The sequence below is a fragment of the Seriola lalandi genome, unplaced genomic scaffold, assembly GCF_002814215.2.
Source record: "Seriola lalandi dorsalis isolate HSWRI2012SDOR001 ecotype SW California unplaced genomic scaffold, Sedor1 jcf7180002054925, whole genome shotgun sequence".
Lineage (NCBI taxonomy): Eukaryota > Metazoa > Chordata > Actinopteri > Carangiformes > Carangidae > Seriola > Seriola lalandi.
In genome coordinates this window covers 1059815-1072172 of record NW_019525477.1, presented here as the reverse complement: position 1 = coordinate 1072172, position 12358 = coordinate 1059815, and the positions used below count along the sequence as shown (strand labels likewise).

General features: G+C 38.9%; 2 protein-coding genes across 8 annotated transcripts in view; one reads left to right on the top strand and one right to left on the bottom strand.

The window, feature by feature from the left end:
- Positions 1-4552, bottom strand: part of ralgapa1 (Ral GTPase activating protein catalytic subunit alpha 1) — a 75514-nt gene extending 70962 nt beyond the window's left edge. For 4 of the 6 annotated variants that reach the window (XM_023431577.2, XM_023431580.2, XM_087170001.1 and 1 more), the window contains exons 1-3: positions 4125-4551; positions 782-892; positions 621-670 (exon numbers count right to left, since the gene is read on the bottom strand). In XM_023431577.2, the coding sequence (XP_023287345.1) occupies positions 621-670; positions 782-892; positions 4125-4230 (267 nt within the window). In that variant the 5' untranslated portion in view covers positions 4231-4551. Of the gene's footprint in view, positions 1-620; positions 671-781; positions 893-4124 lie in introns of all 6 variants that reach the window. The other 2 variants (XM_087170003.1, XM_023431582.2) reach the window with 2 other exon arrangements.
- A 316-nt stretch (positions 4553-4868) lies between these two features.
- Positions 4869-10687, top strand: brms1la (BRMS1 like transcriptional repressor a). 2 transcript variants are annotated; one of them, XM_023431586.2, is made up of 9 exons: positions 4874-5031; positions 6147-6305; positions 6754-6844; positions 6948-7075; positions 7202-7281; positions 7500-7596; positions 7757-7846; positions 7996-8060; positions 8173-10687. In XM_023431586.2, exons 2-9 carry the CDS (start codon positions 6167-6169, stop codon positions 8269-8271), a joined length of 789 nt encoding a protein of 262 aa, XP_023287354.1. In that variant the 5' UTR covers positions 4874-5031; positions 6147-6166; the 3' UTR covers positions 8272-10687. The 2 variants fall into 2 exon arrangements, with proteins under 2 accessions (XP_087026130.1, XP_023287354.1); XM_087170004.1 differs by having other exon boundaries at positions 4869-5031; positions 6948-7281.
- Positions 10688-12358: the final 1671 nt, after the last annotated feature.

Sequence of the window (12358 nt, the reverse complement as noted above, 5' to 3'; positions counted from 1 at the left end):
ATGCTTTGTGCTGGGTGTAAGATTGATAGGGTTTAAGATAAGAGTGAATGATATAACCTGAAATCTATGTGTATCAAGATCAACTGTTCCATTTATCTTGATCACAAAGAATGAAACTATTATACTATAGATTTAAGTCAGTATGGCATTCTTAAGTAATCAGTAATGCTATAAACTCTTCTATCAAAACACTCACTAGTCCTTAAAGTCTTAGTGTTTGGAGTATGTGGAGGGGCAAATGGAGGTCAGTAACACACACATCTGCTATCTTATCCTGGCAACTCTGAGCACCACCACTCAGTTCTGAGTGTTGCAAAATGCCAGTGGTCTTAGGCTGAGGTCAGTGTCAGCTGATGTTGTGGTACTGACCAAGACCACCAACAGAAAGTTAGAGGTCATGGAATCACAAACACTTCAGTCATTTAGTTTAATGTCAGAGTTCTATTCTGTAATCCAGCATTAAGTTAGAGGGGGCAAAACAGCACAAGTATAACATCCATCCTCACTCTGCATTTGTCTATAGTTCTTCTATCACTTTGTAGGACTGAATGTTGTGATTTAGCATAACATTTTGTCATGTAAAACATGTCATGTACAAGAAATTTGCAATATTTCATTACCTCAAAGATGAAGAGGATTGAGTCCAGCTCCTCCCTCTGAGACTTATGACCTAAAACACAGAGACCAGCATAAGAAAAAGCATAACAGCAATGACTTATTGTTTTATGTATACCTGGCCTACTCTGTTAAAGCTTTGTTTTTCACATCCAGTGAAACATACCTTTTTGCTTGAGGCTGACTTCAATGGTGACAAAGTTTTCAAAGAAGACATAGTAGATATGGGAGTAGTTCAGGTCAAAGAACTGTTTTAGCTCTGCAGGCTCTGCGTTTTCTGGAAAACAAGAGGAGAAATAAAGAATTAACTAACATACACAGACTTAGGAGAAGAACCAAGGTCAAGATTACTCCAGAAACTTGATTCCTCAAGAAATTTCTGCTAAAAATGTTATCTGATTCTAAGTCTGTTCCGATTTTCATCCTTCATCTCATTTGTTTATAAAACTTGGACATCTCCCTTACCAGCCACACCACTATATATACAAAACATCAAATGTGCTGCTCAGTTTGACAACCACATGTCTCTTTACTCAACTCACAAACCTGTCTGCAGTCAGAGAAAGACAGAAAAAGTGAGTAAAATACTGCAATAAAATTAAGAGAGGAAAGGGAGAAACTGCACAATGAAAACTTAGGTAATATGATTTTAAAATGGACAATAAAACCAGTTGTAGGCTCTTCTCTGTCCATTTTCAGTTTGAAGTTTCAGACTAAAATATGTCTAAACACATCTATAATAAAGAGAAAAGGCCTGTTGTGAAGATAACACGTTTCTGACTTTGCACCACAGGAAGTACATTTGAGTAATTTAATTTCATTGCAGCATCTAGGTTCTCTAAATACACTTGTGTCATTTCACAGTAGAAAAGACTCACAGTCTGGGTCTCAGCCATAGTTTAAGATAGAGACTCTTCTAAAAGATCGGAAGTTTACCTTCATGTGCTCTGGCCTGTATCTCCGCCTCAACACCACTGACTGTCATTAAAAGACAGACACACTGACTCAGACACTGAGATAAAACACATGTGCAAACTGAGGACACAACCAGCACTATAGTTCTGGGTCAACACTGAAAAAAAACAAAAAAACAACCCACAAGCAGGTAGGACATAAGGTTATGGACTGACAAACACAAGTTTTTTCACAGACACACAGACATGCACACACACACCCACACTCACGAGCCTCTGGTGATAGTCTCTGGTTTTGTTTATATGAAATATGAAAGCTGAACGCTGCTGCATGCACACTCACACACTGCGGCCGGCTGTGTTCTGCGCCACAGTGGTTGTCCTTGTAAGGTGTCAGTGGTCTAGTTGAGTGGTTTTCTAGCTTTTTCCCTGGGGACTGACCTCGTTGCCATCTTTTGAAAAGAAGTTACTTTTCTGCAAAACCCATAGCAAATTCTTTATTCACACTTCGCATGCATGAACAATGCGATGTTGGGTAATAGAGGTGAGCTCATATATTTGAGTCGTAATGGAGACATAATACTGTGCAAATGTTTTGGGCACTTTAGATGTTTAGATTCTTGGTCTGGGATTACTAGAAGGGACGGATGCAATTATCACATCCTAAATCCACGTGCCAAGTTGCCAAGTTCTCCAGGATGCTTGGAACAATTTACCTGCCAAGCACCTTGAAAAAGTACTTGAGTGTACTGCTGAGAATTGGTGCCGTTTTAAAGGCAAAGGGTGGTCACAGTATACAATATTGATTTGATTTAGTTTTTTTGTTACTGCACTTTGTATGAAGTTAACTGATAAATAACTGAAAAAACTAATCATGGCATTGTTTGTGAAAGTATCCTCCCTTTACTTTCAGTGTCTAAGACTTTTACACAGTACTGTAACCTACTGTTCAATATTACAGTCAACAAGTGTGAACCAGTCATCTATAAAATGACCTGCTTTAGTCTGAGATCTAAATAAAGGTCTGGTTTCTGACTACAAACTGTACTGTATACTCTGAATAACAAATGCCATTAGCACTGCAAACGTTTAAATAAAAACATGTTCTTCTCTTGTATCAACAACAGAGCAAAACAGGGCTTGGGAGCAGTTACTTAATAACCAGATTGCATCAAAGGGATTACAAAGGAGTGAAATATTTTCTTGTTTAATCATTCTTTCAGATCAGGTGTGAACTATTCTATTACAAACCTTAAAAAAATTAGCCAAAACTAATAGTGCTCACTCTCTTGTTTCCTACTATGGCAAAGGTAAACATTTTGCAGCTGGTAAAGAAAACTTTTTTCATGAGAATGATGCTACATAAACAACACCATCAACACAGAAAAGTAATTCTTGCTGTGGGGTATATTACTTAGTCTGCTTTTTCCTTTAAGATGGCATTGCTCCAGTTATCAATTCTTATCAGTGCTACAGCTAACAGTGCCCACATGCATTTTCTTCCATGGGTGGTCTGGCACCATGAACATTAAAACTGTGTGGTTAGCTATTGTCCAGTTGTCTGAGTATTCTTTTCAAACAATGTCACTGCAAAGTGCGTGCCTGTGTGTGTTTGTGATCAAGGTCTTGTTTTCCCCATAGACCACAGAGCGGGGGCACACCCCTTTTCTCTCTCTCACACTCTCTCTCACACACACACACACACACACACACACACACACACACACACACACACACACACACACACACAGCCCAGGAGCTCATACAATAGAAACAGGAAGTGGAGCTACTGTACTGGACACGAAGAGGAAATAATAGAGGCCGTTTCCCTCTCAGGTCAGTGTGTGTGTGAGTGTGTGTATTTGTGGGTTTGTGGGTTTGTGGGTGTGTCCATGTGTAAGAGCAAGGGTGCGTCAGTGAAAGATATACACACAGAGATAGGCATTCACACATTCATCACATATTCATATTCATTACTCTGTCATCTTCCCTATACTTTCCACACATTCAAAACACTATACTTGTTGTAACACAACTTAAAAAACACTCAGTATTTCTCACACACCAAGTCTTTGTCTGGCACTTGGGTTCACTCCTGGAAAAATCACAACAGCCTGCCTGTGCAGCATCACTGTGCCTACCACCCGATTTCTCTCTATGCAGAGATGCTAACTATGCAAACTTCATTGACAAATCTGACAATCTGTCACTTACATACAATAATAGAGCACATTTTTCAACCCTCTTCTGACACGAACAGCTTTCACTTTTAGCCTGAATGTACAAGATTCAAAACCGCAAATCACAGTCATCCTAAGGGGAAAAGGCAATGGCTCTAAAGATTGACAAATGGTGAGATATTATGAGTGGTAAAATGTTTTACGATGGATTACAGTTGAGATGCGAAATTGATGAGTAGATACTAAGAAAATCTGAAATGGTCGTTTGTTAGAAAAAGCCTGTGTCTCTGTTTACATGAAAAGTAACTTTAAATTTCGTGATTTGCGAGATGAGTTTGGTGTGGCATTCCCTGTATACACAGACTGGCACGTAGAAGCTAACCTGTTAGCTGCTTAATAAGGATCTTTAACTTACCTATGACAATTCTAAGATGTTTAAGCCTTGTCAACACGTCCTTCTTTGGGTCCAACACTTTCTGTGTTGATTTTTTAACGTCCCCATGAGGCTTTTTGGAGAACATTCCTGAGGCAGGAGACACAAGAATGCGATGGCAGACAGCAAGGAGGAGCTAGCTGTGTAGCCACTTACACAGCCCCAGCTAGCGTTAATCTTCAAACTATAACGAAACGCCGATACTCCTGGGTCATCTATTAACGCTGCGCTGCGAATTAGCAATCCTCCGCAATAGCGCGGAGTATAGCAAGGGGTAATTTTTGTCGGAGAGGCAGCATTCTGTTTAAACTAAGACAAAAATGTGAAACGTAGCGGGGCAAAGCATCCATCCATTGCACCTCCCTTCCATAACAGCCTGAAGGCTAAACTGGCTGGTTAGCTAGCTCCCCTGCTCAGTTAGAAAACATCATGGCGGAGGAGGAAAAACAAAATAATGGATACCAGAGAAATTCAACGCCAGTGTAGTTCAACAAAGTGCAAACTTTGGTTATCCAGTTTGAACTGTATCATACAAGTGTCATATAAAACTACATTATACGCCTGACACAAACGACGTTTCAAGTTTGACTGGTGTTAACGTTTTAAAAGCCTTTCGACAATTCTGTTCGAACTCTCCGCCTAAAGCTAAAGTGGTGAATGCTGGGTAACGTAGTTTCCGGTTGGTTGTTAGATATTTAGAGATGTGAATATTAGCGATACAGCAAACTACAGTTCCCTCTACAACGAAGAACGCCCAATTGTGATTTGTTTTTAGCTTAGCTGGGGCACGAGTGAAATTGGAAACGAGGGAAAAATACGTTTAAGCTTACTTTCTCTGAGATTGGTTTTATCTAAGTATTGTAGCAAACGTCCAGCACCTCCTGATCTTGTAAGTTATGATTTTGTTTTAAGTTTCCTTTTCTACGTTTTTTATATAACAAATCGTGCCCATCTTGCTTGGTACCTAACTAGTTGCTAAAATGCTAACCAGATGCTAACTTAAAGAGTTTTCGTTTGTTAATGTTTACTTTGTTTATATAGTTAAACGATTTAAAGGCAAACAGCTACAGCCCACAGTCATTTCAAAATGCTTTTCCTGAGTTTTAATAATAGAATTTATCTAAAGCATTAACATAAACCTTTCTACCAACAGGGAGCCATTGTTTTCAGGGATGTTTATGGACATAATAGTATTCCCACAACATCTCAAAAGAATTTTCCAAATTGATCCACCGTAAAAATATATCTAAATGAAGAGAAAATGTATATAAAATATCGTTCACTGGGTGTAGAATTTAGGTGGATATCCCACCTCACTACCTTCATTTGGTAAACATCACAACAGAATATTACACAGTAAAATCAACGAAAACACAGTAATGTAGAAATATCTCCTGAGTCAGCTGTTTAAAGAATATAAGCAATGGCCTAATACTTGATGGATGTTTTGAAGAGATTGCTGGTTATTGCAGTTAAACTACAACCCAAAGATTATCTCCCAGAAATTATGTGATCACATCGGGTGAAAGAAACAAAAATAATTTGTTCATCAACAAGGAATTAGTAATTATTTGCAATTACTTTGAAATGCAACGTATTTTCATTTGTAATGCCTGTAGTACAAGAAGGCATCAGTGGAGCAATAGTTAAGAGCAAAGAGTAATTTGCCTTTCATGTTCAAACATGTTAGTGTGTCTCTCCTTTCAAATGTAAAATAACTATTACACACTCATGCAGGTATAATTAGGCATCAGGCAGATGGGGAAACATCAGTAATAAGCTGATGCATTATGCACTCTCACAAGCTCCTCTGATCTACCAGCAGAACTACTGCTGATCCCCAGTGGACGTAAAGTGTGGGCATGCTTTGAAGTTTTTTAGCTTTTTATTGTCTATAGACCTAAATTGAAACTAAAAGAACCAAGTATCAAGTGTAAAGCTGTATCTGTTGTAGGTAAAACTGCCAAAACAGTCTGACATTGTTGTTCAATCTAACACGACCAGTCTGAAGCTGATTTGCTGCCATGCCGGTGCACCGTGACCGGGAGAAGAAGGAGAGTACAGCAGAGGAGATGGAAGTGGAAGACCAGGAGCAGGATGCGTCCAGCTCAGAGGAGGAGGATTCTGACACCTCCTCTGTCTCTGAGGATGGAGACAGCTCAGGTGAGAAACTCTTAAACTATGGAAAATGAGCAGGACATTCCTGTTTGCTTTAGGTTATAAACCATAATGTAGGGGTAGCTCATGTTGGGCTGTGAATATTTAAAACAGGAAAAGATATTGAACTGTTGCCATGTGTGAATTTGCTGTATTTTATATAAATCACACCAATAGAAAAATGGAAACAGAAAGGCTTGCACAGCTGAATTAAGAAACGGATTACCAATGTGATTGATAGGCAGTGTGGACAAATAGAAACAGTTTATTCAGCATATTATGTCAACCTATGCCAGGTTTCATTTCCATATCAGCCCCTGAGCTTCTTCCATCACAACACCATTTCGTAATACCTAACCCAGAGGTGTGTGTGTGTGTGTGTGTGTGTGTGTGTGTGTGTGTGTGTGTGTGTGTGTGTGTGTGTGTGTGTGTTGGATACTTGATGCTGTTCCAGAAATGGATGAGGAGGACTGTGAGCGGAGGAGGATGGAGTGTCTGGATGAAATGTCCAACCTGGAGAAACAGTTCACTGATCTAAAAGACCAGTAAGACTGACACTGACTCTTGTAAAGTTTATCTAAAATTTGAATTTGATGTTTTTTAATAACAGTGAGCTCTGCCATTATTTCAATCTGTGTTTGTGTGCAGGCTATATCGTGAGCGTCTCAGTCAAGTTAACAGCAAGCTGGCAGAGGTGGAGGCTGGCCGGGCAGCAGAATATCTGGAGCCTCTGGCAGTATTGCTGGAGAACATGCAGGTCCGCACCAAAGTTGCAGGTAACTTTAACACACACACACACACACACACACACACACACACACACACACACACACACACACACACTTATAAAGTCATATTCACTCTGGTGTCCTGTTATCACTTTGTGTCTATGTCTTTGTCAGGAATCTACAGAGAGTTGTGTCTGGAGTCTGTGAAGAACAAGTATCAGTGTGAGATCCAGGCAGCATGCCAGCACTGGGAGGTTGGACACAAGCACACACACACACACACACACACACACACACACACACACACACACCCTTTTAATTACCTCCCATCTTACAAAACAATATTGCTAAGCCAGTTCAGTTTCTTACGTATTCGTTTCGTATCGTTTCGTATGTATGTAACTGGATGCATGTTTGTGTTTGATCTATGTGTTTTACATGATCTTGTGGTTTTGTGTGTGTGTGTGTTCAGAGTGAGAAGCTGCTGCTGTTTGACACTGTTCAGAATGAACTGGAGGAGAAAATTAGACGACTGGAGGAGGACAGACATAGCATCGACATTACATCAGGTAATGTGCACAGAACACAGTTATTGCATTGTGTTACGTCAGGCACGTGCAGCTTAATACAGCTCTTTTTGATTACAGTAATAAGAAGACAGTGCACTCATCCAGGACTGTATATTACATTCAGTGCACCTTGTAATCTTCGTCTGCGTCTTTCTCTCAGAGCTGTGGAATGACGAGTTGTCAGGGAGGAAGAAGAGGAGAGATGCTTTAAGTCCAGACAAGAAGAGGAGAAGACCTTCAGTGGTGTCTGATATCCTTCTACTGCTAATACCTCTATTACTCTTCACAGACTCTTCACTTAATGCTTTTAATGCTTTTAAAAAATCCCAGACACTGGTATCTAGATTTGTCCTTATATTCATTGCTGTTCCCTGTGTATCTGTCTTTAACCCTGTTCACGCCCATATATTGTCTATATGCTACCTGACTTGGACATACTGGAGGACTGGACAGCCATAAGAAAGGTGTGTGTTTCAAGTGTGTATATTACTATGCAGAGGTGTGTCTTTCTCCCGAGGTGGTGTTTGTGTGTGCTGGCAACTTTTAAGAATCAGGTATATGTGTGCTTTTCTCCAGGCCGTGGCCACGCTGGGTCCCCACAGAGGGAAGAGTGAATCTGACAGCTCTGTGTTCCCATTCAGACAAGACAGAAACAGACCCATACTAAACTGCTGAAGCACACACACAGCGGAGCATTTGTTCTGAATCTTCCCACAATCCACTACACTGCTCAGCTAACAGTGAGACCAGTCGGTAAGCTGCATCTCGTGCCAACTGGCACACACAACAAGGACTCACGGGTTCGAATCCCCTTAAAGAACAAACAGGAATAGAAGCGTTTTTTTTTTTTTTTCACTGACATGTTAGTTGCCAGTACTTCCATTCAGATTTATTTTGTCTGTACCAGTTTCTGTCCCTCAGATAGGAAAGGGTTTTTGTCTGTTCTATCTATAATTCCAAAATGATGTATGATATAAACCATTAACGAAAAATGTGATACCCAGAGTTCAATCTATATGGGTTTTTTAAAGATGGAAAGTATCACGGGACACTAAAACGAAATCAAAATCAAGGTTTTATTGGCCAATGCTTTGAATACTCCCTAAAACTCCTAGTGGCACACAAAATGACCCCTGGTATGAAGTTAGAACATGATTTAAGATTTCCGATCACCGTGTTAGATGTCTACTACATTATTTCAGACGGTGTTTTTCTAAGTTTGACCTCTGAGCATTAGATCACAGATTTCTTTTCTTCAAAGTAGGCGTCACATGTGGGATTGAAATCTTTGCGGTAATCGTTGGCAAATGGTTTTCAGTTCTTGTTTACATATTGAACAGATCCATCCACTCGGGTCCACTTAAAGTAAAGTTTAACGACCTAGTATCTCGTGAAGCCGCTTATGTCTTTCCACATTGGCATAAAGACACATTTTTATACAATCTACTTAACAGCTGCGGTGCACCATTGTCTAGAAATGGTCAACGGTGAATGTCACAGTTTTTTTTGTTGTTTTTTTTAAACAAACTCAGTCTGACATGGACGCTGTAAGACAGGCACCCCTTGAGTCACGGATGGTTTTCCCAGTTGTCTGAATATTGCAATCACTAGCAGTTCAAATGTCTTTGCAAACATTTAAATATGAGTTTTATTTGACAATACTTGAGCATTCAGAAGATTTTCCTTCCTGGAGTATTCAAACAAGTGTGTCATTGTAAGTTAGAGATTTTTAATGTTAAACTTAGCAGGTTATTGAAGAAGCTTCCAGTGACATGTGGGGAAATCCTGGTTTATATATGAATCTTGTCCATTGTGCCATGATATATTTTAAACTTTTGTGTTTTTTGTTTATGTGGATCGGTTTAAATGTTAATTGTATGAGACTATTAATTATGCTTTGTTATGATGTTTTGAATTTGATGATTTGAGTTAGGTAATCATATGACACGTTTGTACAGTTTTTTGTTGTTTCAGAAAGCAGTCAGCAGTGCCTACATTTGAAGCGAAGTTCAGTTCAATTTCATCATGTTCTGTTGTTATAGTCGTGCATCTTGCATCCGTAGGAGTTACAGTTTGGTTGCTGCGACAAACTCAGCGATAACTTAAACTCGCATTGATAGCAGTAATTAAAATGCATGATAAGGAAATAAATATTTCAAGATATTATTGTGTGTATACGAGATAGAGACAGAGTTAAGTCAACACATTTAGAAAGGAATAATGTTTCAGATCGTCCTGTCCTGAAGCTCAAATTCATTAAGAGATTAGATTTCTACTGGACACTTAGATTTCAAACCAGCAACATTTGTGCACCAGCATCTCTCTTGGTAATATAATGAGTAGTGGGGTAAGACCATATACAGTGTTAATGGATACCTGATATTTTTTCATCTTTTCTTGCCCTCACCGAACCCTTTCATAAAAATACTATTTGCTTATTACAGCTGGTTATTTTAATGCGGATCACCAAATTTCTCTCTTTTTATTAACCACTACATCAGCAATCGTAATTGTAATGTGTCAATGATGCAATGACACGGTAACAATGTTAACAAAAGGATTTTAACGGCCACAATCAACATGAGAAGGGGCTGAGGTAAAGTCCCATGGTATCTCTTTAAAGCTGTTTTTCACCAGGTGTTGTTACATTCTCTGCTTATTGTATCTACCTCTTCTCTCTTTCTGTCTCTCCGTCAAGCTCCTGTGAAAAATACTCACGAACACGTAAATGCTTCCATCTTTACCACCATCCTGACAAGAATTGATTTTGTTATTTCAGTGTATTGCTGGTTTATATGGCCGTGATTAATGCAGGTTCGTCAGGATGTGTTTTTAATAGATGGAGAAGGAACCAACCATTTTCTTCCAATAACCCTTCACAGATACAACCCACTGTTTATACAGGATGATGAACAAACTGCCATTTAATAGTAAAGATTTTTATATACTGGTTTTTGAAGATTAAGGTGGCGGGGATGTGAAATACTCAGATTGATATTTTTCGACAGTTTCTGTTGAGTAATGTGTCAGGTACATTTGTGTCTTTTGTTAACGATGTGGACGGGTTTTACAATTAAACGTTTTATAATTACTCCGTGGTGTCTGTGTTTACAATATTTTTAGCAGTCCACACAGCAAGGAGTATATTGATCTGTATCTTTATATTAAATGTACTGCCAGACCAAGAGGAGCCTCCATATTTTCAGCCCTGGCTCTTTGCAAGTGATTACTACATCACTGATAAGAATGAAATATTTAGCAGCTTTCCATATCAAGAGTTGTAGATTGCTTCACAGGGCCTAAAGATAATATATAAAAAGGAAGATGTGGCTCATGCAGGACTCAATAAGGAAGCCAAACTCTCCTAGATCTGAGAGGACTTGACACCAGAGCATATATCCTCTTAATAAAATTGCTATTGATCTCACATCAAGGCAAAGGACAGACTTTACATCACTGTATACAGGCTGCACGGAGAGCATGAAATTACCTGCCAGTGGTAAATGATGATGATGATAATGACACATCACTTATCATCACAACAGTGCTCTCATGGCCACAGGAGGCACAGGCCTTTCCACTCTCCTTACTAAAACCAATAAGTACTTCTGTCGTAAGAGCTGATAGGTGAAAACACTAAAGGGTCGATATCAGTCGGTAAAAATGAATATTCACTTCATCTTTGCACACACTTCTTAATGTGCCTGAAAAATGTAATTATTGAGTTTAGTCTGGGGTAAATCCCTTAATCATTTATATAAGACAGTTTTAAGACGGATTTATCAGCCTGGTGAAAACCACAATGACCTCAACAGACACTGGTTTGTAAAAAATATTGAATATTTATATGTTTTATGAAGATAACTGCTTAATTACTTACAGGTATAAAAATGTCAGCTGAATTTATCTCTAAATGAATTTGCACAGTTGTGTAACAGCTTGTCCTTGTCCAACACGGGAGAGTGACAGTGGTCACTTCACATGGTGATATAATATATTCTGAACATGAACCCAGGTATGTCTCAGTTCACTAACAACTCCTCTAGAGACAAAACACAACAATCAGATATTACAAATGGCTTTTTTGAAGCCAGACCCAAATGTAAGTCATTGTAACAACTTTGAGCAGTTTAAGATACAGAAATCATTTTTATCTAATGGCTAATTTGACTTCTGAGGAATAATTTGGAGAATTAGGAAATTGTACAACAGCAGGTGTGTCCTGTTTCTGACTCAGAGGAGAGTTATTATGTTATCAAATACAAAAAGGTCACACATGAAGCAGACGGGTTAATAGACCATTTTCACAGCAGACATTTTGAATTGTTACAGTAATAAAAGCGGAGGTGCAATAACATTAACAATGGTTCTGTTCTATTCAAGAATCCCAGTGACCCAGAATGTACAGCAGCATGGACCCTGGCCCACTTAACTACAATGCAGCCATCACTAATTTTACTTTTACATCATATTAATAACACATACGCTTTTCCTGCTTTGACATGTCAAAAAGTCTTCACCCTCCCCCACACGTTCAACTGGGTTACTCATAGGACATGATACCAGCTGTGACAGCAACTGATGACTGACACAGAATTCAAGTCCATCTTATTGTAATGTTAAAAACTGAAAGATTTCCAAAATTTTAAAATTTGATATATTACTCAATATGAAAATGACACAAAATCATACCATACCATACCAACTACATACTGCATTCACTTTCTGAATTTTCTGTTCAAAACTCAGACTTTTGGACCCC